This window comes from Patiria miniata, unplaced genomic scaffold (genome assembly GCF_015706575.1).
Source record: "Patiria miniata isolate m_02_andy unplaced genomic scaffold, ASM1570657v1 HiC_scaffold_20, whole genome shotgun sequence".
Classification (NCBI taxonomy): Eukaryota; Metazoa; Echinodermata; class Asteroidea; order Valvatida; family Asterinidae; genus Patiria; species Patiria miniata.
Window position 1 is genome coordinate 24,033,019 of NW_024037059.1, and position 26,799 is coordinate 24,059,817.

At 38.6% G+C, this 26,799-nt stretch overlaps 1 protein-coding gene across 2 annotated transcripts in view; it reads left to right on the forward strand.

The window, feature by feature from the left end:
* Nucleotides 1-26,799, forward strand: part of LOC119728262 (receptor-type tyrosine-protein phosphatase S-like) — an 80,305-nt gene that overhangs the window by 37,761 nt on the left and 15,745 nt on the right. Inside the window, exons 11-30 of one of the 2 annotated variants that reach the window (XM_038200424.1) lie at nucleotides 1,122-1,139; nucleotides 2,144-2,261; nucleotides 2,923-3,111; nucleotides 3,602-3,694; nucleotides 3,907-4,200; nucleotides 4,995-5,300; nucleotides 7,159-7,265; nucleotides 7,971-8,175; nucleotides 10,235-10,337; nucleotides 11,458-11,764; nucleotides 12,509-12,732; nucleotides 12,847-12,947; nucleotides 13,125-13,222; nucleotides 15,237-15,476; nucleotides 15,820-16,005; nucleotides 16,546-16,697; nucleotides 17,273-17,558; nucleotides 19,680-19,773; nucleotides 22,274-22,350; nucleotides 25,449-25,583. In XM_038200424.1, coding sequence (XP_038056352.1) covers nucleotides 1,122-1,139; nucleotides 2,144-2,261; nucleotides 2,923-3,111; nucleotides 3,602-3,694; nucleotides 3,907-4,200; nucleotides 4,995-5,300; nucleotides 7,159-7,265; nucleotides 7,971-8,175; nucleotides 10,235-10,337; nucleotides 11,458-11,764; nucleotides 12,509-12,732; nucleotides 12,847-12,947; nucleotides 13,125-13,222; nucleotides 15,237-15,476; nucleotides 15,820-16,005; nucleotides 16,546-16,697; nucleotides 17,273-17,558; nucleotides 19,680-19,773; nucleotides 22,274-22,350; nucleotides 25,449-25,583 — 3,333 coding nt within the window. The remainder of the gene's footprint in view (nucleotides 1-1,121; nucleotides 1,140-2,143; nucleotides 2,262-2,922; nucleotides 3,112-3,601; nucleotides 3,695-3,906; nucleotides 4,201-4,994; nucleotides 5,301-7,158; nucleotides 7,266-7,970; nucleotides 8,176-10,234; nucleotides 10,338-11,457; nucleotides 11,765-12,508; nucleotides 12,733-12,846; nucleotides 12,948-13,124; nucleotides 13,223-15,236; nucleotides 15,477-15,819; nucleotides 16,006-16,545; nucleotides 16,698-17,272; nucleotides 17,559-19,679; nucleotides 19,774-22,273; nucleotides 22,351-25,448; nucleotides 25,584-26,799) is intronic. The other variant, XM_038200425.1, reaches the window with a different exon arrangement.

Consider the following 26,799-nt stretch of genomic DNA (forward strand, 5'->3'; position numbering starts at 1 on the left):
AATTCCTCTAGTAACGCCTCTTGTGATTGACACCATCTCCTTTGTTTACCTAATTACCACATTATCTTTGTTCTTTGCTTCCTTTGTCTGCTTACTCTCCTGCACCCCTAACTCTTCATCCATTGTCCTTCTCCTTTCATGTTTGCTTCTGTGTCTCCTGCATGTTTATCAATCATTGATCCCTTGTCATTGTGCTTTTGTAAAACGATTCTGCTAGGATCAAAAATGTTATCGTTTATATCGGATCAAGTTAGTCAACAGTTTTCTCAGAAAACCTAGGAGAAACCCTGATTACCAGTACTAGACATTGTTTTGAGTGCTGAAAGGTTAAATTTTACTGCTTCTTTATTTAGAACATTTACATGTCTGTGCATGTACAAACAAATGTACATATACATGCAACTTAATTGTGGGTGTGCGTGTTACTTTGGATTTTTACTTGTCAGAAGCATTAGTTGGTGTAGTGTTTCCTTTTTTCCCAGGTTAAGCTTTGTTAGTCAAAGACTCTTGTCGTTTCCAGCATTATTTCAACTCCTGAGTGTGGATAATGAGTTTAGAAATTGTTGAATGGTGAATGGTTATGAAGTCTTTGTTGTATATGTCTCATAATTTGAAACGTCTATTGCATTGTGCATCCTAATCATTGAAAACAAACACATTCTGACGGCAGTTTTAATATCATTAACAGAAGAAGATTTTATAGCCATCTTCCAATTAAGTAAGTTTGTTTTGCGGCCAAAAGGGTGTGAACCAAAAACAATAGTTTCTGGAATGATAATTTTATGAATGGAACTTGTTTGGAGGGATCTTTTAAGGCTTGTTTTTGATTTAGGATAAAATAAATCAAGGCCAAAGTCACCATGGTTAGAAAATCACATTTTCAGAAACGTCATGCATTTTGAATGTCCACAGACGTACATTTCAGAAGAAAAGGATTTTAATTTTCATCTGAATTAATGTTAACTGCAACAACCTATCCCCCGCCAAAAAAAAAAGAAGAAGAAAGACCTGATCACTGAAAAGAAAACAAATGGGGCAAAAAAAGAGAGAATGTCACACAAGTTTGAGTATTATTAACATTGCCCTGTTTGTCCTCTCTCTTCCTAACTTCTCTATTATAGGAAAACGCAGATGAACAGGTATTACACAATTGACACAACACAGTACTTATAGGGCTAGATTTCTAGTGCTGTACACCCAATATCCCCTTGGAATATCCATTCAGTGGGCATTTTGTCTTCAAAGAATGTTGGGGTGGTAGGTATAAACAGGGGGTAGTTACCCTTGAGTGGGAGGTCTTATTTTCATAGACCTCTCACTTCTGGGTGTAGTTGATGACAGAACTTGATGGCAGAAATTGAAAGGTGAGATTGTCAAAATAATAGTGCACTTAATAAAACACCAATAAAATTCATTTGAAACCTGTTTACACTTTTTAGTCCTAAAAGTAATTTTGAGTAGCTGTCAAGTGCATTGCCCAAACAGTAATGTCGTGTATGTGGTCACCTTAACTAATTGAAGTAATGTAGTGTCATGTGATGTGCACCCCAGATCTGGCTCTTTGTACCAGCAGCATGCTGAGAGTCAGCACAGTCTCCTACCAGTGCGAAGTGTGCATAATGACCTCAAAAGACGATAATTTTAACAAAATGTTTTCCGCTGAGAAATGAACGTTTTCAAGGTTTTTTGTTTTTGTTTTCTAACTTTCTTTAACCAGTTCATGCTGGGATTATTTTGACAAGAATGAAAAGAGGCACGGGATTACTTTTCACTCGACCTCAAGCCAGGCAGGTTGAAGCCATCACCTTTGGGCAGCACAACCCGCATTTCTGGCCTGGCTCGCTGCGAGCGGGTCGCTGACAGATATTTCTGGTCTCTATCCCTGCGTGTTTATCTGTCATCTGTTACGAATACTGCACAAGTTTTGCATATACTGCCTCCCGCGTGAACTGGTTAAAACAAATATTTTTGTACTTGGTGTAGTACATAGATGAAACATTTCTGTGGAGGGAAACTAAATCACAAAAACTTCTTTTTGTTAATCAATAGTAGGTTTTGCCCTTCTTTTAGTTACTTCCTTGTAATTCACTTTGATGATATTGCTATCCTTGTTAATTAAACTGATTTGGTTTTTTTTTTACAGGAAAAAATTCTGGAAAATCTTTCCCCCAAGACTTACTATTCAATTGAAATTGCTGCCTATACCATCAAAGGAGATGGAGAACGTAGCAGACCAAAACTAGTACAAACTCCAGGACAAGGTACAAAGAATTTAGAGGAAGAAAACTAAAATGAAAGCTTATTGGTTAGATAGTAGGTGGGTTTACAAATAATGAATGTTATGAGTTCAATGGTAAGAATAACTATTCAACTCCGTGACCCAAATGCACAAATGTGAGCATGAATTATTTGTTTTATACAACGCCTGACTAAATCCTCGTCATCTGATTGGTAACAAGTGTAACCATGCAATGGAACTTTGATTTACTGTGGAATGGAGCTTCCGTTTTGTGGTGTGGCTGGGCCGTGGGTTGTGATGAATACCTCAATGACATGTGATCATCCACCCACCAGTTAGATGATATTCAGGTGTTGTATTACATGTTCTATGATAAACATGTTAAGCACTTCGGGTCAACTACATGACTGAAATTGAAAATATGAACTTTCTCAAGTGTTGATGCGAGTGAAAGATGATATTTGAAGCAAGATGTTAAGTCCTACCGGTATATATCAACACAGTTTTTATATCATGTGTTCTCATGCAACATATTTGAAATTGAGCTAATTTAAATGGCCTTATACTTTTAAATTGTGATGGCAATTTCTTGAAATTCCAGCGCCACTTTTTAGGGGAGCAGTTTTAGGAGTAACGCTTTCTACCGCTTAATAACCGAAAGTGTTTATGTTGTACTCATGTAGTTCCTGGACAACCCAAAAGGTTTGTGGTAGAGAGAATTGAGAGTGGTGACTACCATGCCCATTGGGAGAGGCCTGATGATACCCATGGAGACCTGCTTATGTACAAATTGAGCTACCAGACCAGTACCAGTAGACCTCTGTATCGGGAGATTAGACCTCCAGCCACTGAGTTCTACCCTATTACTCTTAGTAAGTAAATTCACATTATGATTTCATTATTTGATTAAATGATAGTCATTGTAATTTGAGGTAAATTTCATAGAACTATAAATCGTTACTAATTTGTATAAGTGAAAATGTGTTACCAGCAAAATGTTATCAGTGACAGATTCTCTGTTAGCTTTTGTTTACCAAGTTTACCAAGTTTTTGTTTTCAACTTGTAGTCTTTGCTTAGCAGCTCTTTTGAAATTAACCCATGATGTCTTGAAAATTTTAAGTTACGGCATTTCTGCTTTTCCTGTAACACAGGTAGGTATTTTTGCATACATAACATGGTCAAGTTGTAGGGTACCAAAGTCTGACGCTGGTTCACTATGCACGTGAACTAGAACACGCAGCACACTTTGGTACTCTATAGGCCTCCCATTGTTACATTAATTTTCAGGATCAATGTTTAAATACAGGATGGATGTTGAAATGATCTTCTTGAATGAACTATACTCAAATATTTTCCACCAGATAAGGGTCAGAGATACATCTTCACATTGGCTGCAAAGAACAGTGAAGGGTATGGTCTTCAAGCAGAAACTGATGTTATCACACCTGAAGGAAGTAAGTTTGTATCAGCATATGTTTGAGGATGTGAAAGGAGTACAAAAACATGTATACATGATTCAGCCTTGAACAATTGTATGCACTTTTCAAACTCTAATCAGTTTTCTTACTATCATGACTATAGTGAGTTTTTGTTGATATTAGAAAAGATTACATGTAACTCAAGCATTTTTTGTATTAAATGTTTGGACCAATTTCTCATTTTCTAGAACCTACAGGCGCCCCACAAAACTTCACTGGGAGGGCATTAACTAGTACATCTATACAATTGTCCTGGTCCAAACCATCTGATGAGGAGAGTAATGGAGTAATCACACTCTATAGTATACTCTATTACTTGGAGAAGGAACCAGGGCAAGAGTTTACCAATGACACTGTCAACACTCAGGTCACCTTCACTAACTTGAAGCCTAGCACACAGTATGTCTTCAAAGTGAGGGCTCATACAGGAGTTGGCTCAGGTCCCTATGGAACTGAAGTGATTCTTGTCACACCACATCCAGGTAAGAATGCCTAAGACTTTCAAAACCCCTTTCTCCCCTTTCCATGCACAGGGTGCATTTCCCCAAAGAATATGGTCATTCATACTGCATTGCATGTTAATGATATTAGCTTAAGCTCTGTCAGCATGGTTGGATCTTACAGAGTGGTTTATCAGCTATCCGTTGATTTCTTACTTATAACTCTGCAAAGACTTCAAACTTTCTTTTGCCAAGCCAGTCTGATTCAGTGGTGAGAATGCAGTAGAATAGGATTGGGTTTTTTTTGGCACTGTAAAGTTTTACATCAACATGTTAAAAGTTCCTCTTGAGTTGTTATTGTTCTTTAACCTTAGTTCAAAATGAACTAATGCTGTCAGGGTATTTTTTTATGATCATATAAAATATTTATAGCTTGCTCTTATGCTATTTTCAAGTTAATTAATAATAATTTCAATCACTTTTCTTATAGCAATAAAAACGATATTCATTTTTTCAGTAAGACATCTAATGAAAATATCGCCTTATACTCTGTTATGAAACAATTGCTTCAACACTTTCAAAAAAATGTGTGGACTGACAATAAATCATGTGGATCTCTCTGTGAATTAAAGTCATACAAACAGCCTGAAAGAAAAGCCTTTCTTTTTGGATGAGGGTTGGAGATGCCCAAATTTAAGAAAAGGTGTTTTTTCTTGGTGAAATAAAGCATAAGAGTTAAGCTTGTTAGGAATTTGTTGAAGAACATAGGGAGAGTACCTTTAAGCTATAAATTGAATCTCTGTTTAATTGCTCACATTCCTTGCACATTCCCCCAGCTCCTAGAGAAGCACCGCGTTATGTCCATGCTAAGCCAGTCAGCACAACCTCCATCCTAGTTGAGTGGAAACCACCTCTTGACATTGATAGTAGTCGCCCTGGCTTGACTTACATTGTGTACTACACAAGTGGGTCTGTAGATTCAAATCTTGACAGCTGGCAACGGAGAGTTGTTGGTAATTTTCACTCTGAAGAGATAAGTGGTTTGGAGCCCAAAACAGTCTACGCTATAGTAGTGCAGCTTCAAACCCCTGAGGGCAACTCTCCACGCTCATACGTTGAGCGTGCAACAACACTTAAGGAAGGTAATTTGTTGAATTAAAAACATTTTCATACATTTTGTAGAGAGTTTGGCATGATATTGTGTAATTCAGCCAGAGATGTTATACTTAAAGTCAGCTGTTGTTAAGTGTGGTGTGTGATGTGCCATGCATGTATGTACTTTCACTAGGATACTCAAAACTAGGTGCCCCTATGTACATACAAAATGCTTTCTTGGCCAGCCATGTACATGTAGTTACATACCTTTAAAATGTTGATGGTGAACTTGTAAAACTTGGCACACAATTTTGTATTCTGCTGCCAATTATATAGGCATTTTTGATTATCAATAAATAGATAAAAATCTAGATAAAAATGGATGGATGTCAAATTTCCTTTGATTTTGAATGAAGGGGGGGGGAGAGATCAGATACGTTGATTACAAGTTGTTGTCAGGCAGACAGGCCCTAGTTGACAAAAATCCTGACACATTTGGAATTCATCGATAAGCTTTGTTTGTCCTGTAAACAAAGATGTTGAATGTTGTGCCTTAAATTTTCTCTTTACAGAGATGAAACTTTTCTGATTTTTCAAATTTATTTCCAAAATACCGATTTTTGGGGGGGACAATCTTTTCCCTGCAAAATCTCATTTTTAAAAAATTATATTTCAACAAATTTGATGAAAGCGGCACCGCGACATCTGTATTGCGAGCGCAATTTTAATTTGTTTTACCAGTCGTCAGTGCCCAGATTGTATGACGCACACAATAAGTAAGGCTGGGTTGGAGTACTTTACGGCTGAAAATAAGTTTAAGCATTAAAGGGAAGATACAACATTTGCAAACATCAAAAAAAGGAATGATTAAATTATCACATTGTTTATGTTCATCCAATCACAGTTGAGGCCCCACAATATACCACAGGGTGAACCCTCTCCCCCCCCCCCCCAACAAGTATCCAACATTAGCATTTCATGTTGATGGAGTATATTGTTTGTACTCTTGTTTATAAGCACATCAAAAATTTGATGAAGAATCCATATTGGACGATAATATGTTTATAACTCAACACTGAAACTAGTGACTGTATTTGGTATTTATGATGCTTTTATCAAAATATGACTTGTCACTTTGAAATTGGCTTATTGAGTAATATGGATATATCAGGTTATCAGAAAGACATGGTTGACTCTGGCTTTTTAAAGGTAGAGTACATCATTTGCATTTATCCAAAAAGTAACTGACAAAGTTATTGTTGAAAATTTTACTTGGTTGAAAGATGGTAAGGGCACTAAACTCCCTGTGAAATGATTCTTTTTGGCATGCTATCATTTTGAAGAAAACAAAAGATCATTTCCAAAGATGCCTCTAAAGACACATTTTTGGAAATTCCTATTTGAAGTTCGTACATGTATTTAATTTGGCAACTGGTGCCCGCAAACGTTAACACAATGCACACACGCTTCAAATTGTTGGTTCAGTGCAAGACATCACGTAGCTGCAATTGGCTGAATGAGGATATGTCCCAGACTGATTTCGGGTGGGTAATTCAAAACATAACCCGGCAACTTTTGAATTGAAATCGAGATCCTAGAATATTGTTTTCTCAGCATTCACTGAGCTAAAACTTCATCAGGTTAAGCTGTTAACCCCCCCCCCCCCTTTTTGATATTGAGCACCTTTTGTTGCTTCAAATGGAAAAAAAAAATGCACAAATGACTAATGATGTACTTTACCATATAAAGACAACAAAAAAAATTTAAAAATTGTGAATCATGTAAAATTATATGGATCATGCTAAAATTGATACATAAATGCAAGTCTGTCCTTTTCTTTTTGGCTTTAAACTGAAGAAATTCAGACAAGCCTATCATATGTGGTCTACTTGATTTCGTTTTTAGAATCAACTGCACCAGACAGATTTCAGGCTGAGCTAAAAGATGGAAATTCTGTCAAGCTTGTTTGGGATACGCCATCTAGCACAGATGGTTCCACCACAGGATACAGAGTGAGTTACATGATGGACAAATCCTTCATTTAAGAGAATCTTGTGTCATACGTAGTTCATGAAGGTATACATATTCTGCCTTTGGGGCAAGGCATCCTACAAGTGTTTTAAATTAAAAGACTGCTTTTTGTGGCATAACATAAGTAACAAGCTTTCAGTGAGATGTTTAGCCTTCAATAACTAACAAATTAATTATTGTCACAAAACCCTATTACGGTGACAATAGTTCCTTGCCGGTACAACGGCTGTGTATTGAAAGTACTGATGTGCATTGAACTCTGAATGATAAAGACCACATCAATAGTTTTGAAAATCTCAGCAAAAGGTTACAAAAGTAATCAAAGCTATTCATCTCATTTATGTTTCCTTGAGTATCAGTAACCCCAAAATGCCAAAGTAAGAACAATATTAAAAACCGCAGAAGGGTTTATTATGAATGATTGATTTCATGACCAAACTATTTTGAAATAATGATGAATTAGGTATTTAAAGACGGCCTTTTTGCTTGTTTGTGGCAGCAAGTATTATAATTTTTAACATTTCTAATGTTCCATGTTGTCTCTGTTATTTTTCCCTCTGTTCCAAGCACTTTTTTAAAAATATTTCAATCGAGAGTTTGAACAGATGGTTGCTTTGAAGAGATTTAGTATTTGCAACACTTGCAAACAGTCATTTCACATTTTATGTTGTGCTATAAACTTACAGATTGTGTATGCCACAAGCCCCCAGGGACAGAAGGAGCACCCAGATCACGTTGATGAAGGCCAAAGCGTTACTCTGACTAATGAACACAGGACTTTCCATATATCTGCTTTGAAACCAAACATGGAGTACCAATTCAACATCACAGCTGTTACTGAGACTGGAAGTAGTCCCCCTGCCACTGTCTTGGTACATACGAGGCGGGCTGGTATGTTTTGTTTCATCTAGATAATTTGATATTTGGTATATTTTTGGTGCTTGGTTTAGTGAAAGCATTATACATAATGGAAACACTTAAAGGATTACTTTAAGGTGTCTATAAGCAAAGCTAATACATACTTCATCTTGCTTGTCCATAACCAAAAAAGGAGGAAAATTAAGAAGTTCCAATTAAAACCGTCTGGATTGCACATTGGCCATTGCTCCCTGTTTATTTAATAACAATCAGACTAGTGTTTCCACATTTTCTAATGGTATGTACCAGGGTAATCATGCCTTGTCACATAATGTATGTACATGTACACTTGCAATGACCAAAACGCATATTTCGGATAGAAGACGAGGCAAATAAATTTGAACAACAACTAAGGCCTTTCCTGCATATACAAGCTAAAATATCAATTCAGTAAACAAGTAACATTCCAATGAAGTTATGACCAGTTTGCTTACACTTGCATTGTCATGGGAGTAGTAATATAATGCATGTATGGCAGATGGTGTCTTCAATTCAAATAGTCAATCCGATATCCACACTTTTTCCGTGGAGATCAGAAGCTTGCTAAGGTGGGACTGTAATGCATGATCTGCTGCTTTCTAATGCAGATATCTTAATTCTTGGACCACCAAGTTTTCTGGGGCTGGTTGCCTTGATGGTACCACTACCAATCTCTTAAATGATGTTTTTTTTGTATCAGGGAAATGCAAAATTTGTTAATATTTGATTTTGCCCTTCAATGAAATTTTATGAGAGTTATTTTGTGTCTCACCTTAGTACTTGTTGCATTATGGTAAGAAGCTTCCTTTAACCTCCAAACCAGTGGCACATACTTTGTACTTTGACAAAATTTGTGCATTAAGACCCCTGTGCATTTTAGTCTAGGCTGGTTGGACCAGAATCCATTGAATTGCTACAAAGCCAGGCTTGGGTTTGGTTTATTGGGGCCGTATGAGGTACTTTCTCAATTTCATATATATAATTTAAATGGTGCTAAGGTGTTTTTGTCTTTCAATTTTATATTAATGCCTCAATATGTCAATACCACAATCAAATAGGAGAAAAAAGGCACTTTGCTCTGGAGGAAAAGCAGATTATAAGTGTCTATTTGGGTTTCTAATTATAAGTTACGATCAAAATATGGAGATATCATGACAAGACCATTACGACTTGAGACCATCACAGGTCCAATCACAAGTAAGATCATAAATTAAAGGTAGAGAGGCTGCTGAAGAATGACAAAGATTGTTTTTTTTTTTACAGTTCATTTGAATTGATATTGACATGTGCGAAGACTTGATGACTTGTGATTGACGTTAGAAGACTTGAATCCAAATCTGTTGAATTACATTACAACAATGGAAGTTAATTGATCTGAAAGAATGTTTGTAAAAGAGAGAAAACAAATTGGAAGACTATAACTTACATATGTAGATACCGAATGACAAAGTCTTGTCAAAACAGGTCACAACTGACCAGGCACCAATTTCATGGCTCTGCTTGGTGGAAAAAACATTCCCACTTACCATAGCAGAACATTCTGTGGGAACGGTTAGTATTGACCGCGGTATTAAACAAGGAATTTTGGCTTATGCACATTTGTATATCCCCTTAGGATTCTGTGATGCGAGGTTAGCTCAGATTTGTTTTGCTAGAGCTATGAGCACAAAATTGGTGACTGTATGCACACAATTCTGCAGTTTAGAGCCGTGAAATAGGGGCCACAGGATATTGACATTTACATTTACTTTATTTATCAGTCAGTTAAAATATACACAGTAAAAACCAAGACAAACAAATTAAAGGACAACAACAGAAAACAAAAGAACCTAACAGCTCCCGAAGGATCGCCCAAAAGAGACAAAGTCTCTGTCGAGGGGCTCTCCTGACTAAAAGGTTCACACACACACAAACTAATTAAATTAATATCATCAATATCATTGATTTTGAAGAAGGTTTTACTACTGGCAGGTTTGATGTACATTGCATTGAAAAGATGTTCGCATTGAAATGACATATTTTTTACATGTCTTGTACTTTATTATATTTGCAGCCCCCAATCATGTGCCCATTCCAGAAGTGGATATGGCATTAACCACAGCCACGACACTGACAATCACAATTCCACCGCTAGATTCAAGGAATGGCCAAATAGAGTGAGTGTTAATGTCTGATAAAGAATAATAAATATCGGAATATTTTATTATCATATTTGTAAATGGAATTTTGCCAACATGTTTTCTCTCTCAAAGGATTTCTTTTCTTCCAAAGTTTTCTTCTCATGTTTGTGTTTGGATGAGTTGTGGTAAGAAACGCTCTTCAATGTAGCCCTCTCGACAAAGTCAATTCTAAAATATGCACTTTTATACGTGCATGTTTTAGGACATTGGTTTTATCACTTAAAGGGAATATACAACATTTAGTAAGTGACAGTCTAAAGCATCCTGTAACATCATGGCACCTGGTGTGCTGACTTTTTCAAGAAAAGTGGTGTTTTTGTATCAATTTCCAACGCTGGTCGGAAAACGCTGGCTTTTTCCAAATAGTGCCCCCAATTTACCATGTTTAGTTAGTCTGAATTTTGTGTGCAATCGATTACACATCTATCAATGGGTACAAGCCTTCTAGACTGGTTCCCTGACCTTATCATTCCCTGACGTCAATAAATTGCTCCATTTCAATTTAATGGGGTCAGGGAACCAGACTACAAGAACATCATTGTTTTTCTTGGCTTCTCCAGCATCTACGAACACAAAACTTCAAACAAGTCAATGTAACAATATTTGCTATAAAATATTAATCCCCCAAATCCATCCATTTCTGAAAATTACAGCAAAAGCAAATGTTGTATATTTCCTTTAACCCTAAAAGGGCTGGGGGGGGGCAACCCGAGCTGTTATGACTTTTTAGCCTCAAGCCTTTGACCTATAGTCATGAAATTTCTTGGGTATGTTCATGATGAGTTGCTCTATTCGTGTACTGAGTTTCAAAATTTTTCATCACTCGATGGTCGAGATCTTGGGGGGGGGGGTGGAATTCCCCACCTTTGTGAATTAAAATTTGTGGTTGATTTTGTTCTAGCATTTGCACTAAAAACTAACAAACAAAAAAAGTTAATGAAAATTTGATGTCATCAGATACCTAATCCATTTCAGTTTTGTTAGCAAAAACTAGAATGAGTTTTCCCTTTTAAGACGTTTATGGGGCCTTTTCTGCTGATGCTCTTTAGCATGACCATGTACTTAATTTTTGGTGTATTTGTTTTTTTTTTCTCAGTAACGTTTTGATTGTGGTGGTTCCTCTTGATGGGCCCAGCCTTCCAACAGGCTCTCCTAGCGATTACTCTATGGATGAGTTGTTGCCTTCCTCTGGCCATAGAAACCAGCGAGATACATCATTGCGCAAGCGTCGGGCCACCAGTAATTCCCTTCCATACATTACTGCTTATCTCCTTGCAAGTGAGCTGACTGTGCCCTTTACCATTGGAGATGAGCGCTACATCAATGGGTTTCATAATAGGCCACTTGAGGAAAACCGTTACTACACATTCTTCATAAAAGCTAGAGTTTTATCTGAAGATGAGGTATATTATTCATATCAAATTAGCAAATTGCTTGAAAAGTAATAGTTGAATTACAAATTACCATCTGTTGTTGATATGGGCATTGTTTTGCCATTAGAAAGGTTCTGTTTGTTTGTTGAACAGAAAACTAACTAAAGTGGGTATTTAGCTAGCAGCCTCAGGCATACTGTACAAGTGCTTTGCTCCAGCCAATTGAGTAACCTAAATAAATTGTTTTCTTATTTATTATCGTTTTTTGGGGGTTGCATGCCCAAGTCATTATATCCACATGTTAATTTGATGTCAAATCAACGGTGCTGTAATTTACCATTGCTCTTTCAGAAATACAAGCAATGATCTACTGCATATGAGCCTTAAATAAGATTTATTCAAATTAGTTGAGCCCAAATTGTCTGAGAGGGATGAATGACAGTACTTACCAATGTAACAGTGAGGAATAGCTTGATTAGTGAGAACAGTCCATAATAAAATGTGTTGTGTATGTTTTCTTTTTTAATAACCAATGAATGTTGGAATGTTAAATTGTCAAAATCATTTCATGGCTGGAGTGCAAGATGAAGGTCGTTTAAAAACTCCATTGATTAAGAATGCATTAATTTTGAGATGTAAAAAGTTTTAAACAATTTTTAGATGTTTGCTTTTATGTTTAACTTTGTTTTACCAATGGATAACAATTTTCAACACAATTACAGTCAACAACCAACATTCCAGTCTTTAAAACAGCTGTTATTCTATTCTTTGCAGGAGTTGTTAGTTGCTTCTAGTGATTATAGCCATCCAGTACAAGTTAAGAAAAGAATCAGTACTGCACCTGGTGGTAATAATGGCACACCAGAACCAAACCGCTCCAACCCTAGCAAAGAACCTAGTGACAGCAGTTCAATGCCAGCCATCATCGGAGCAGTCATTGGTGTCATCATTCTCCTGGTCATCATCGTCATTATTATAATCTTCCTTAGGAACAAGAGGTTTGTTTATGCATCTTAATTTTATCTTGCTGTAAGTGTTTCATTAGAGTTAAACTTTTTGTATGGAACTTGAATTTGAGACCAATTCCAAGCTGTTTTGTTATCCCATTGCAGGAGAAGTGGACCCACTGAGCGTAGACCGAAGCGTAAGGAAGTCAAGTCGACAAACCCATCTGACCCAGTAGAGATGAGAAGAATGAACTACCAAACACCTGGTAGGTTCAATATTGGATTCTTTACATGTAATCATTAAGAATGCAAGGGAAATTTTGGCAGTGATAATTTGATGGAAGCATGCATAAGATAATTATAATACATTATACATCATGCTCAGGTATGGATAGGAGGCTTGGCTGTTACTTATTTGGCATGTCATTTATTTGTTACTATAGCTATGATGTCGCATCCTCCCATTCCTGTTATGGAATTGAGTGACCACATTGAGCATCTCAAGAGCAATGAAAACCTCCTCTTCTCCCAGGAATATGAGGTGAGATGTTAAGTGGTATTACCTATTCAGTTTCAGCATGTAAACAAATAATGCAAAATACAATATTTATGATGTCTTTTCAGTTGTCCCCTATATAAAATGATACTAATATGATTTTGGATTCGAAAACAGTTTCTGAGGTTTGGACTGATAACTTGACAAAAAACATGATAAATGTAAGTTTGTTACATTTTAGAATCCCGCCTTCTCCTGGCTGCTCAAAGTCAGTTTCGATGGCTGTTATAACTATAGTTAAAATTTAAGAATAATATTTTTTTTTAAAAGCTGTGGTTTATAAACACCTGTTATGTTTTCATTCTTTAAAGTTTTTTCCAAATGGATATACAGGTATCGCGTTTTGGATATAAACTCTTCACTTGTTCAGTACCCTTTTTACACTGTCTTTTAAAACAACCCAGATTTCCAAATTTTGCCAGATTTCCAATGAATTATTTTCCCTGATGATGATGATGTCGTATGCTATGGCGATCTTGTTGTATTGTCCGTAAGCCAGTCGCTGGGTCCTCGGCCAAGTGAAGGGCTGCGATGCCACCAGTAAGATAGTGGGCAGTCATTGATCATATGGCGCATCGTCTGGGGTTCGCCACAGTCTTAAAGCGGAGATGAGATGTAACCCACTTATATAGGCTGCTGCGGCATGGCCCTGCGTCAGTTCGGAACCGGTTGAGGAGACACCATTGACCGCGGGGAATGTCTATCTCCCGCAGCTGGATGGTGGGGTCGGTGACCAGGAACTTGTTCAGGACGTCAGTGTGGTCTCGCCATCGGATGCGCCATGGGTCTTCTGCAGTCACTGTGCTGTCCGGGACATTGAACCATACTGGCTTTCTAGACTTGAGTCTAGGCCTTGGGTGGAAGTCCAGGACACTGAGGAGAGGGAGCTCAGGGTTGGATCTGATCTTGCTGACCAGCCTTGATGTAGCAACCTCTCTTCGGATGTCTGGAGGGGCAATGTTGCTTAGCACTGGGAACCCGTCAGTCCTTGTGCAACGAACAGCACCAGTGATGGTCCTCATGGTATTGTTCAGTTGGACGTCGACAAGGCTGGTGTGGGCAGAGTTCCTCCAGACTGGAGTGCAGTACTCAGCCACTGAGTAGCAGAGAGCTAGTGCTGATGAGCGGAGTGTCTTTGCATTTGCTCCCCAGGTTGTACCGGCGAGCATGTGGATTAGGTTGTTTCTGGTCCGAATTTTGGCAGCCACTTTCTGGAGGTGAGATTTGAAGGTGAGTGTTCGGTCCAAGGTGACGCCAAGATAAGTGGTTCTAGAGATGTGGCTCAGATGATTGCCGTTGAGGAAAATGTCTAGCTCTTGGTCACTGCTGGCGTTGTGCAAGTGGAAAACACTAGATACTGTTTTGGCTGGGCTGAAGTCGCCAGTGTTTTAGTATTCGCTGATCTTGGCTATGTCATTGTTGATGGTGGAGCCGAGGTCAGACCTTTGTGCCACACAGTATCGTATGCAGCAGTGAGATCAAGGAAGACAGCGCCAGTCTTTAAGCGTGGTTGGTATCCATTTTCGATGTAGGTAGTGAGGGCAAAAACTTGATCTTGAGTACTTCTGCCAGAACGGAATCCCGCTTGCTCGATGTGCAGTACATCCTCAACAGTTGGCTGGATCTGGTGGAGGATGATCCGCTCTAACAGTTTGTAGCACATTGAGAGAAGGGAGATCGGATGGTAGCTGGAAGCCAGTTTTGGGTCTTTCCCAGGTTTGGGATGGCGATGCTTTTAGCAGTTTTCCAGGTTTTGGGGAGACTTTTTAACAAATGTAATGTAGTTTCCCTGAATACATTTGTTAAAAAACTTTTAGCACACAGTAGTTGCTAAACTTCTCACAAAACCCCCTGAAAAAAATACTTGTAACAGCAGCCTTGATGTCATATCTTTGTGGGTAAGGTTACTACTGTTGTTATTTCTGTTGGTGAGTAGTTTCATATGTACTATTGTAGACCAATGGAGGCCTTTGTTCTAATAATGAATTGTTTGTTTCAGTCCATTGAACCAGGTCAGCAGTTCACATGGGACCATTCTAATCTAGAAGTAAACAAGCCCAAGAATCGCTATGCAAATGTGATTGCATATGACCACTCCCGGGTCATCTTGTCACGTGTTGATGGTCTGCCAGGCAGTGACTATCTCAATGCTAACTATTGTGATGGTTACCGTAAGCAGAATGCTTATATTGCTACACAAGGACCATTACCAGAAACACTTGGTGACTTTTGGAGAATGGTAAGTGCAGTCAAAATATGATCAAAATGTATATTTTTGCTATATTTGGTTCTTGATAAAGGATACAGAACTCATTTATCATCTGGACTTGTATTTATTGGAATTTGTGTGGTTTTTTTTTCCTGACCAACTGACCCTTCTTCAAGGAATAAAAAGGGTTGGATTAAACTTATTTGCCAGACTACTCTTTAAAGATGTAGCTGTTACACCTAAGGAGATCCGTGAGGCCGCCCAAAATCAAGCCATTTGGAAAAACATTGTGACCGGCTGCTGCGCAGCCGACTAGTAGTAGTAGTACTAAACTTATTTAAAGCAATTGGATTTGTATTGCTTTATCTTGGAGGTGTGGGAGCAGCGTACATGCACACTTGTGATGATGACCAAGTTGGAAGAGAGAAACCGTGTCAAGTGTGATCAGTACTGGCCTAGCAAGGGACATGAGACATATGGAGATATTCAGGTCACCTTGCATGATATGACGGACTTGGCTACTTACTCCGTTCGCAACTTTTCTCTGATCAATATTAAGGTGAGAAGTACTCAAGTTTGGGGATTTAAGCTTCTACTTGTTATTGCACAGGATTGTTGTTTAACTCAGTTTTCTGCAAACACAAGAAAAACAGATGTATTCCAACTCCTCAAATTTACTTTGAATATATTGCATGGCTATTTTTTAACCACTCACCTCCTTGCCAAAATGGTTAGGTACTCGTGTCAAAATGGTTTGGTACCTGAACTGATATTACTGTTCAAAATATTATAAACCTAGTTGTAGAGTGCTTCCGATCACCCAGGACCTACACCGTGACACGCACCCCCCCCCCCCCCCCCCCAAGCTGTAAGGCAGCCCCAAAACTGCTCTTTCAGGGTTACTAAAAAGACTTCACTCAAAAAGACTTAAAAGCTCAAAAGATACAGTAATTTTTGTTTTTAATATTAATATCAAGGTAGCAAAATATATTTGCATTTCATTGTTTGCACAGTATAGAACTTGTTTGATTTTCAGTCCCTGTTCTTCTTCACTGATGTGTTCCACATTCATTCTATCATTATGATTATTGGGTATCAGAAACCAGCAGAGAAACGGGAGGTTCGTCAGTTTCAGTTCACAGCCTGGCCTGATCATGGTGTTCCTGAGCATGCTACACAGGTTCTGGCATTTGTTAGTCGCATCAAAGCCTGTAACCCTCCTGATGCTGGGCCAATTGTGGTCCATTGCAGGTAGGCAAAACACATGTAGCACTTGCTGCATTCAAATTGAGGACTGTCCTATAGGCAGCAGAATCCACCTCGCATTGATGCGTGTGTTATTGCTGACGCAAGCCAAGTAATTCAGACATAGCCACTAGTTGCTGATTCAGGCAGTGTCTTTTAACAAGAACATTTCAAGATTAGCACCTGTATTTCACTTCATTTAATCCTTTATGAATCAATATGAATCAATGAAACTGCACAGAGCTGGTGTGGTTGGGGAGGTAGATGCAAGTATTGCCTCAACGTTTACAGTGTTAGGTGGTACTTTTGAATGTTTCGCTGCTTGACACTACTAATTTAATAGCCCAAAAGACAGACTGGAGTAAAACTTTGTTTTAATGTGTAATCCTAGGTACATGACTCTCCTTTGCTGGCTTTTCTGTAAGTAACCTAGGAGAAGCATTCTCTGTGGGAAAATTGCTTGCCATCACATTGAACCATCGTTTGTGTTTGTAAAAATATATTTGGATTTTTTGGCAACAAGTTTTGAGTTTTTGGGTTTATTTTTTTTTGTATTTGTTTTTGCATGTATCTTCTTACAGTGCCGGAGTGGGTCGCACTGGAGCCTTCATTGTAATCGACTCTATGTTGGAGAGGATCAAGCATGAGAAGACAGTGGATATCTATGGTCATGTCACCTGTCTCCGTGCACAGCGTAACTACATGGTACAGACTGAGGAGCAGTATATCTTCATCCATGAGGCTTTATTAGAGGCAGTGCTGAGTGGAAACACTGAAGTACCAGCAAGGAATCTTTATTCCCACATTCAGAAACTGACACAAACTGAGCCAGGAGAAACCATTACAGGAATGGAGAGCGAGTTCAAGGTGAGTATATCTTGATAACTAAGAGTTAAACAGGTTGCTTTTCCACTTGCTAAAAGGGAGCACGTTTTGTATTAAAACATGTTTCCTTGTAGACATGAGTGATATTTGGCATTGTCAGAGTAATAGTTGGAAATTCCTTGTTGCCATGCTAAATAAGCCATTTTTTGTGAGGAATTGGTTGGAAATTACAGTAATCCTGCAAAACAGACATTTAAAATAATTATTGGCTGTAATGTCAGCTTGAATGAAGGTTACGAAAACATACATGTAGTTAACTAGAGCTATGTCTGTTCAATGAACAGAACACAGGTTTTTTCAGCATGTAAAAAATATCTGTATATATATTTCAGAAACTATCTGTATTGACGACGTCATGCGCCAGACAAATTTCTCAAAATTGTAACATTTATCTGCCAAAAAAAGGGGAATTTATCTTTAAAATTTATAATTTGATTTCTTATGACGTCATGATGATGTCAAACATTTGGCACATTTTTGTGCAAATATGTATGACCTGGCAGACTAATTACAAAAAGAGTTTTGAACTTGTTCAGTTCTTGAGATACGGCTTTAAAGTTCAAAAATTCATAAAAAAATCACACAATGACGTCATCATGACGTCACCTCAATTTTTACCAATACTTACCAAGTTTCAATCCAATCAAACTTTGAGTTCTCTAGATATAGGTATTTAAAATATGCACATTTCAGATGACGTCACTCTTTGGGACACAAGTGCACTGTGGGGTCTTTACATAGGTTCAGTTTCATGAGAATACAGGTTTGTGATACTTGTAGGTCAAAAATGCCAGGCTGAATAAAACATGTGCAAAGTCTATAGAGTTGGGTTAAACTCAACTGAATGAGACTTTCTAGAAAATTGTTTGCCGCCAAGTTTAAAATTGAAAATTAAACAGTTTTATCGATTCGAAAATTAAATCGCGGACTCAGATCGTACTCGATCTTACTAATCAGACAACGAGCAACAAATATAATCTAATTGCTACAGTAAAATGTTGCCTCTAAAGGGGGGGCTGTGACATTAGGGAGACATGAAAATGTCTCTCTAATGACCGATGTCTCCCATCATGCAAAGAAATTACCATAACGTGTCTCCTTAATGGTACCATTACAGGTATAATTATAATAATAATAGCAATTTGGGAGGCTAATCATCCTTACTAGCAGCTGGGATGCTGAATTGCGAAGGACGCAGCTACAATGTGATCGGGCCGCTGGCAACTAAAGGCGCCTATGGCTGCCGGCCACATCGACCCATATATGACCACGGAGCACAGCCTGAGATCAAAAGTGTTTGATTTTTCCGGAGGGAGGAAAACCAGAGGGCCCGGAGAAAAACCCTCGTATCACAGGAGAGAACCAATGCACAACTCTACTCACACGTGACCCACGGCCGGGATTTGAACCGGGGTCACCTTGGTGAGAGCCGAGCGCTTTACGCACAAGCCACCCATGCCACCCAGACTAATCAGACTAAAATTGGACGAAAAAAAGCAATTATTCGTACCTGACCAGCAAGGAAGTTACGACATCCCCATGAAATAATGGGCATTTGGTTTAATTAAAAAAATGAAAACAACCTCATTCACATAAAGACAAAAGCAAGAAAGGAAAGAAATATTTATAAAAGGATACTTGGCCAATATTACAATTTTAAAGGTGTTATTATGTAAACTTTGTCCACAAATAGTGCCCCCTAGCGTAAAACAATTGAACACCCCCCCTCCCCCCCCCCCCCCCCACACACACACACACAGTCGTTTTTTGCTATGCTTCCGAGGATTGGCTTTGTGTTTTCCTTTGTTCCCTGATCTAAACCTTTCCCATAGACTTAGTGCACAAACCTGCGTTCGAGGACAATAGGCACCGTCGGATGAATGGCCCCTTTGTGCTCCTTTTGTTGTCTGTCCTCGAGCGTAATACAATACAGGAACACACACGCACACACTTTGTACCAGATTCCTAAATTTGACTCGGCAAGGTATTATATACATGTAACTTAATTTTTGCCCTTACATTTTTACAAGCTGTAATAAAGGATATATCAAGCTTTTGAGTGTTGATGTTTTTTTTTATGTTGTCTTTCATTGAACATGACAGCGTCTGGCCAATCAGAAGGCTCTGCCATCGAAGTTTGTGAGTGCAAATCTACCAGCCAACAAGTTTAAGAACCGATTGGTCAACATTCTTCCATGTATGTATTTTCCTGTCATCTCACCAAACCACTCTGAAACCATCACGTTGGGTGTTTCAGGAGCTAGTAAATGTAGGATTGACTCAGTCGACTTAACTTGAAAGGCACAACATGTATGCTGACATCACCTGCCAGCCCACAGGCCTAGCATCTGCCTGTAACTGTGCACGCGGTATCTGACACTATGCTGCTATGCAGTGGTCACTGGCAGTTCCTAATAAAAGCCTATTATGCATTGTACAGGCATATATGTGTGCGTTGTATACAAACACATTTATTGTTCACTCAGATTTGACAATAGTCATAAAAAAAACCCAAAATTTAGCCATAGGCTTTATTTTACAAACTCTTTACATTTACAAAAACAATATTATGAAAACAAACAGTATTTACTTATGGATGAATGAAAGTTGATCAAGCACTAGCAAACCAACATTGATCCAGTCACTATATTGATAATGGCTGCATTGATAACAGAAGGATTGAGAATCAGTCTAAAACAGCAGGCCTGCTATAATGGAAAGGCCATAACAAATATTAAACAAAACAAAAAATGATCAGCAACAATTGTTTTAAATGATCTAACAGTGAAGATTTCAGAAACTTAATGCACAACCTTGATTGTTTTCTTTGTACATGTATATTTTCTTTTTGGCTCCCCTTGACACTTATACGCTATTATTTGTTAAAAAAAAAAAAAGGGGGTATTTTTTTTTTTAACTGGTTGTCACCAATGTAAGTCAGTCAGTGAAAATGAATGCAAGCTTTTTATGTTTCTGATTAGAGACAAGCTCACATTATTTCTTGTTGATTAGAAGGGAAAGTACATGTACACATAAACAAATGCCATCGCAGAAGTATAACAACCGATCATTGTTACACATAATTCGGTCTCTGGTCAGACCAAAGTTCCAGAATTGATGCAGCGATGCATTTTTTTTTCATGCTTGGATTGTACAGTACAGCCGTCACATGACACAATACCGAACGGTCTAAGAGTTTTCACTCCACAAACAACGGACACGAAATAAGTGGCATATTTTTTGTATTTAGACGCGCTTTAGTTCACAATCCCAATTGCTCACATCGCATGTCATCGTGTCGATACGCGACTAGCCGCCATTGTTGTTGATCAGCTGGCAGCAGCCTTGTACCCATGGTCAACTATCATTCGTTCAACGTCAACCTTGTTCCGGATCTATCACTGGGTACGAGCTGCCCACGAACATTTGAGGCGGTGTGGCAATAGAGGGCGTTGTTGTAGCTAGCGAAGAAAATTTTGAAAAAAAACCCTAAAACATTGACGAGCACAATCAAAATAAACACGCGTGCTGACCAGACACCGATTTTTTTTTGGGAGGGGGTGGCTTACAGCAATGTTCTACTGTATTTGTACATGTGCATGTAGTCACGTTATTTCACCATTTACTGTAGTGATTAAACTTTACCATAGAGCAAGGACCCAATGAGTCAGAACTCTTGGGCGGTTTACATTTTGACCATTAACATTCCAATCCCTCGGGAATGTCAATAGCTAAAGCACTGTGACCTCAAGCCTTGCCATTCAAAGCGTGCATGCAAGCGGCCTTTGAACACCATGATCGTCGCCACCTTTTTAGTTGGTAACCAACAACCTCCCTATATGCTGCATAATAAGTCATGTCATGTCACTGCTCTTTTTTGAAAAATATATTTTTTGACAAGATAGGTTTTAACAACTGCGCAGTTGTTAGATGTGAGTTATGAATTCAAGTTATCGATGTGCAGTTGTTGGTCCTTGAAAGTGCTACCTGTCCCTGTAATTTAAAGATAAATTGGATTTTTTTTCAGGTAAGTTATGTCTTTTCAGACATTTTAATGGGCAATATATCATTTATGAAATGTTATTTTTGGGGAAATTTCACAAGTTTTCAGACTTAAGGTATAGATCATTTGTTTGTCATGAAATGATTGTTTCAGTGATCAGTGTTGACTACATTGATATACAGTATTATCCATCTGCGAACAAACACTTCCAAATCATTCATTCTTGGCGATGTATGACAACTGCGCATGCATACTTACCATGGTATTGTCTACAAAGCAAGGCAAACTCTTTTTTCTAGATTAGTGAGCGCGGATCTCTATTGTGTAGAGATTAGCGTGGTGAGCAACTGAGCAAGCTGGCTGCCAGGTGCTTTCTATTGTTGCTTGGAGTGCGGCGACCATCATTTTACTTTTGAAGTCTTGGAGTTCGAACTCCTTGGGTCCTAGCTCTATGAATTTACATACAACAACTCAGCTTACTGTAGTGTTTTACATTAAGTGCTGCTTTGCGTTCTTTAAAGCGGTATAGTGGTGATTTAAGTTTCAACAGGTATCAGTTTTCTGGTGCTCAATACCTCAGTTTACCGACACAAATCAGCTTGAATGAATAAGGAACAAATGTCTGTACTTTGTCTTATACCTTACCTTAAATTGCCATTTTATAATTGCATTGCCTTTGTGTTGTACATTATAGATGAATCAACTCGTGTCTGTTTGCAGCCAATACGTGGCGTTGAGGGTTCTGACTACATCAATGCAAGCCATATCGATGTAAGTAATACTCAAATCTGCATTTGCTTACATGTTTAGCTGAAACTTCTGGAATGGAGGCTAACCTTCAGGTCTATTGGATATAGTTGTTAATTATTTAATTTGTCAATTTGTCTCTTACTTCTACATTAATTTTTAGTTCCTTGCTTCATTGACATTTAGACTGTTTCTTTTGATTCATCTTTCATGTTCATGATGTTCTAGGTTTCCTCCATGTCTTTTGGTTGTTGTTGATTTATGATTAATGAATAAAAGACATGAATTAAAAAATATTGCGGGATTTCCATGAAGAACAGAGGCAAATACACATTTAGTTGACATGTTTTTATTTGATTTACCAATATTTTGACTTTTGGGTATTTTTCTTTTTGCCTCTGGAAAGAATAAAAACAAGAAAGTTGTGTTATCTGTTATTAATTTTAATAAGGTCTGAGTTTTCTCCTTGCTAACATACACACTTGATACAACAACAACTAGGACTTTTGGTTTGAAGTAACCAGCAGTGTCTCAGCGCCAGCAGTGTTCCCAATGGGAAGCCCTTTTATTCTCTTAATTTAAACATACTAAGGTTCTTAATACATTCAAATAGAAGAGTCTAATGTAAGAAAACTAATAAAATTAGTGTATTATCTCCCGCAATCACAAGTTATCATCCCATCCATGGCTGTGGATAAGACCCCCTTTACACAGGGCTGCGACATTTGGGCCTCCTTTGTGCGACCATAAAATTGGCCAGGTCACCGTTGGAGGCTCAAAAGAGGCTGAATGGTTGCCTAGGTCGTTCAAAGGTGGTATACAGGATGTTCAGACATCGCCATGGATGCCATGGTCGCGGTAAATTTGTGAACATGTTCAAAACAGTCGCACAAAGGTCACCGAGGAGGTTGGTTGCTCAAAGGTGGCTCACATGAGGCAGAAGGGAGGCACAAGCATTGCCGTGGTTGCAGAATGGATGCACAATGGTCGGCCAATGGTCGCAACGTAATACATCCGTTCTGTTGCAACTTTTACCGTCAATCTGGGCGATGCTTCTGCCTCTCTTGTGTCTCAAGGGTCGCCTAGGAGACAGGAGCATGGCAGAATGGTCGACCAGTGATCGCCGTTAGTTGCCGTTGGTCGCCGATGATGGCACAGAGGAGGCACAGAGGAGGCTCAATGGTTGCCCAAACATTGCTAGGGGGTCGCCTTTGTTGCCTATAATCGCATTGGTTGCCGTAGGTTGCACAGGGGAAGCACAGGGGAGGCAGGCAAGTGGCTCAGTGGACGCACAGGTCGCTCGTAGCTCGACATGAAAATGACCGAAAATTGCAGTTTTGGTAGTTCAAGGGAGGCACAATGTTTTTCTGGGTTAAGGCGACCGTTAAGTGTCCTGGCCATTTTTTGGTCGCTCATAGGTGGAACAAAGGTCCCAGTCCTGTGTAAAGGGGGCCTATTAAACTAACTATTTCCAATAAGAAACGTTATACACTCAACCAAAAAAGAAAGTCCCCCTCCCCCTTATACTTTTTGGTATAACTCAAAAACTGCTGAGCACTTCTTGGTCAAATAATGACTAATCAGTGCAGAAATTCATTGGGCATCCAGCCATACTCCTTATTTGCTCCAAAACAACAGAAATATGTACAAATTTATGTCATTTATGACAAATGATGCCGAATAAAAGTTGCACTTTTGTATACGGGCAAGTTGTGAAAACATTCCGTTTCTAAAGCAATCCTTCAACACAAATTTCTTAAATAAAAATAATTTCAAATTTTGTTTGTTATTTTTTACTCTTTACTTTACTGCATACTGTTCGTGTTGTTCAAGGTTCAGTGAACAAATTAATGTTCAAATTAAATGTTTAATAATGGGTAGGTACATGCAACCTCTCTTTCAATTACTTCTCGGCACCGTCTGCGCATACTGTTTTGCCAGGTTCCGTGTACGTTGCTGTATACATTATAAAGTTTGCAAGACATCAATGCAGGTGGAATAGGCAGCGCTGGGCAAATGTCCTTTTTAGCGACGAATGCACCTCAAGACGGTAGACGGCAGAGTCTGATAGTGTGGAGGCGAGTGGGTGAAGGACAGCATAAGGACTGCGTTCAAGAGCTTGAACCATACCAAGGTGGAAGCGTCATGGTGTGGGCAGGAATTAGTACCCAAGAAAAATGCATCTTGTCATTGTGCCTGGTCGGCTTACAGCTCAATGTTCTGCCATATGCCACCACTGTTGGTGACAATTTGGTTTCCATGGACGATAAGGCAACCTCACACAAGTACCCGAGTAACAAACCAATTCCTTGAGAATGAAGGAATAGAGTATATGGATTGGCCGCCAAAGTCTCTGGATTGCAACCCGATTGAAAATCTGTGGTATTACATGAAGCTAGACACCAATAAACGAGTGAAGCCCAACACCACTCTACAAGGACTGCAACGTATCCTTCAACGCTGTTGGAATAATGTGTACCAGCAACGTATATGGAACTTGACAAACAGTATGCGCAGACGGTGCCGAGAAGTAATTGATAAAAGGGTAGACCAACCCATTATTAATTTAATGTGAACATTTTATTTGTTCACTGAACCTTGAAGAAAATGAAAGGTGTGCAGTAAAGGAAAGGGTGAAAAAATAACAAACAAAATTTGAAATTATTTTCAAGAACTTGTTGCTGGAAGATTGCATAAGAAACAAACTGTTCACACACAACTTTTCTGTATACAGAAGTGCAACGTTTTTCAGCATCATTTGTCATAATTGCTGAGTGTGTTACACATTATCTTTTTTTCTGGCCAAATAAAGAGTATGGCTGGATGCCTAAGGAATTTCTGTACTGACTAGTTGTATTTGACCAAGAAGTGCTCAGCAGTTTTTGAGTTATACCAAAAAGTAGTGGGGGGAACTTTCTTTTTTGGTTGAGAGTATCTTCATGCTTATACCATCAGTACTGCCAAGTTAACATTTGTAAAACTCTGCTAAACAAATTAGTGTATCTTTATGATGTGTATTGAACATATACCCACACAGGAAGTAGGAAAATTGCTGTTAACATGCTAATAATTTATCAAGCCAGTATGATATTTTTCTGTTTGTTTATGGTGTAATTCTTCAGGGCTATAAGCAGAAGAGTTCGTATGTTGCTACCCAAGGGCCCCTTGCAGAGACCACTGAAGACTTTTGGCGTATGCTGTGGGAGCAGAATTCAACCATTATTGTCATGCTGACCAAGTTGAGGGAAATGGGACGGGTAAGTATATGTACATACAGCAAGTGTGTATTAAAATATCCCCCAAAAAACATTTGTATCCTCTCTATTTTCTGCGTTTTGATTGAAATTGCATTGAGCTACTAGACTTAATGGTCCGAAATGTATGCAACTTTTTGATTCACATTATTTTTAACTCTGGCATGAGCTTCTACATGTCTGTCCCCGAAAATTGACCAAAAGAATAGACTAATTGACCAAATGCCATGCCGTGTTCATAAAATGCACTCTTGCTGACGATTTTTGGAACCGCCATTTTGTTTCGATCGATGTATGCACATTTATTTTGCATATATGTCTGCCCCCAAAAATTGACCAAAATAGCCCCATAAGTTTCCCCCAAAATATAACTACCAGATCTTAATTTTCAAAAAAAGGCAAACAAAATCAATTCAGTGCTTTGGAAAGATGTTTATGAAAAGTTTGTAATGGAGGCAACATATGTGCAGTAATGTTATAGTCACATGGTATTTATCACAAATTGCTATAAATCTAGGTAAACATCTGAAGTATGATGTTCCATATGTGCAATGCGCGTCACACTTTTGGGCGTTGCATTTTTAAGCTCTGGCAGGGATCATTTTGATAGATTTTATGCAAGTCTTTCATTTAAAGATATAGTCCATCATTTGTAATTTGTGCATTTTGTTCGTTTGAAGCAACAAAAGTGTTCAAAATCTAATGAAGGATACTGAACAACTAACCTGATGAAGTTTCAGCTCAGCTTCAGCTGTATATTCCGAGAAAAACAGCATTCTAGGATCTCAATTTCAAATCAAAAGTTGCTGAATCATGTTTTGAATTGGGCCTGAATTCAGCGTCCGAGACACGTTCTCACTGAGCCGATTGCAGCTACGCGATGTTGCGCACTGATCCGACGAATTATAGGAACCGCGCGCGCGTGTGCGTCGTGCCAATGCTTGCACGCTTTTCGCCGAATAACAAAACAAACTACTAATTTAAATTTTCCTACGGTGCGTCTTAAGACGCACCGTTGGAAAGGCCTTCTTTCGTTGATTACTTCAAAATGACAGCTTGCAAGAAAGAACAATTTCACAGGGAGTTTAGTCCACTTACTATCTTTCAACCAAGTATGTTTCTCAACAATAATTACGCCAGTTACTTTTCGGATTGCTGCGAATGATGGACTATAGCTTTAACCCTAACTCCCAAGCATAATTTACTAGGAACCATACCC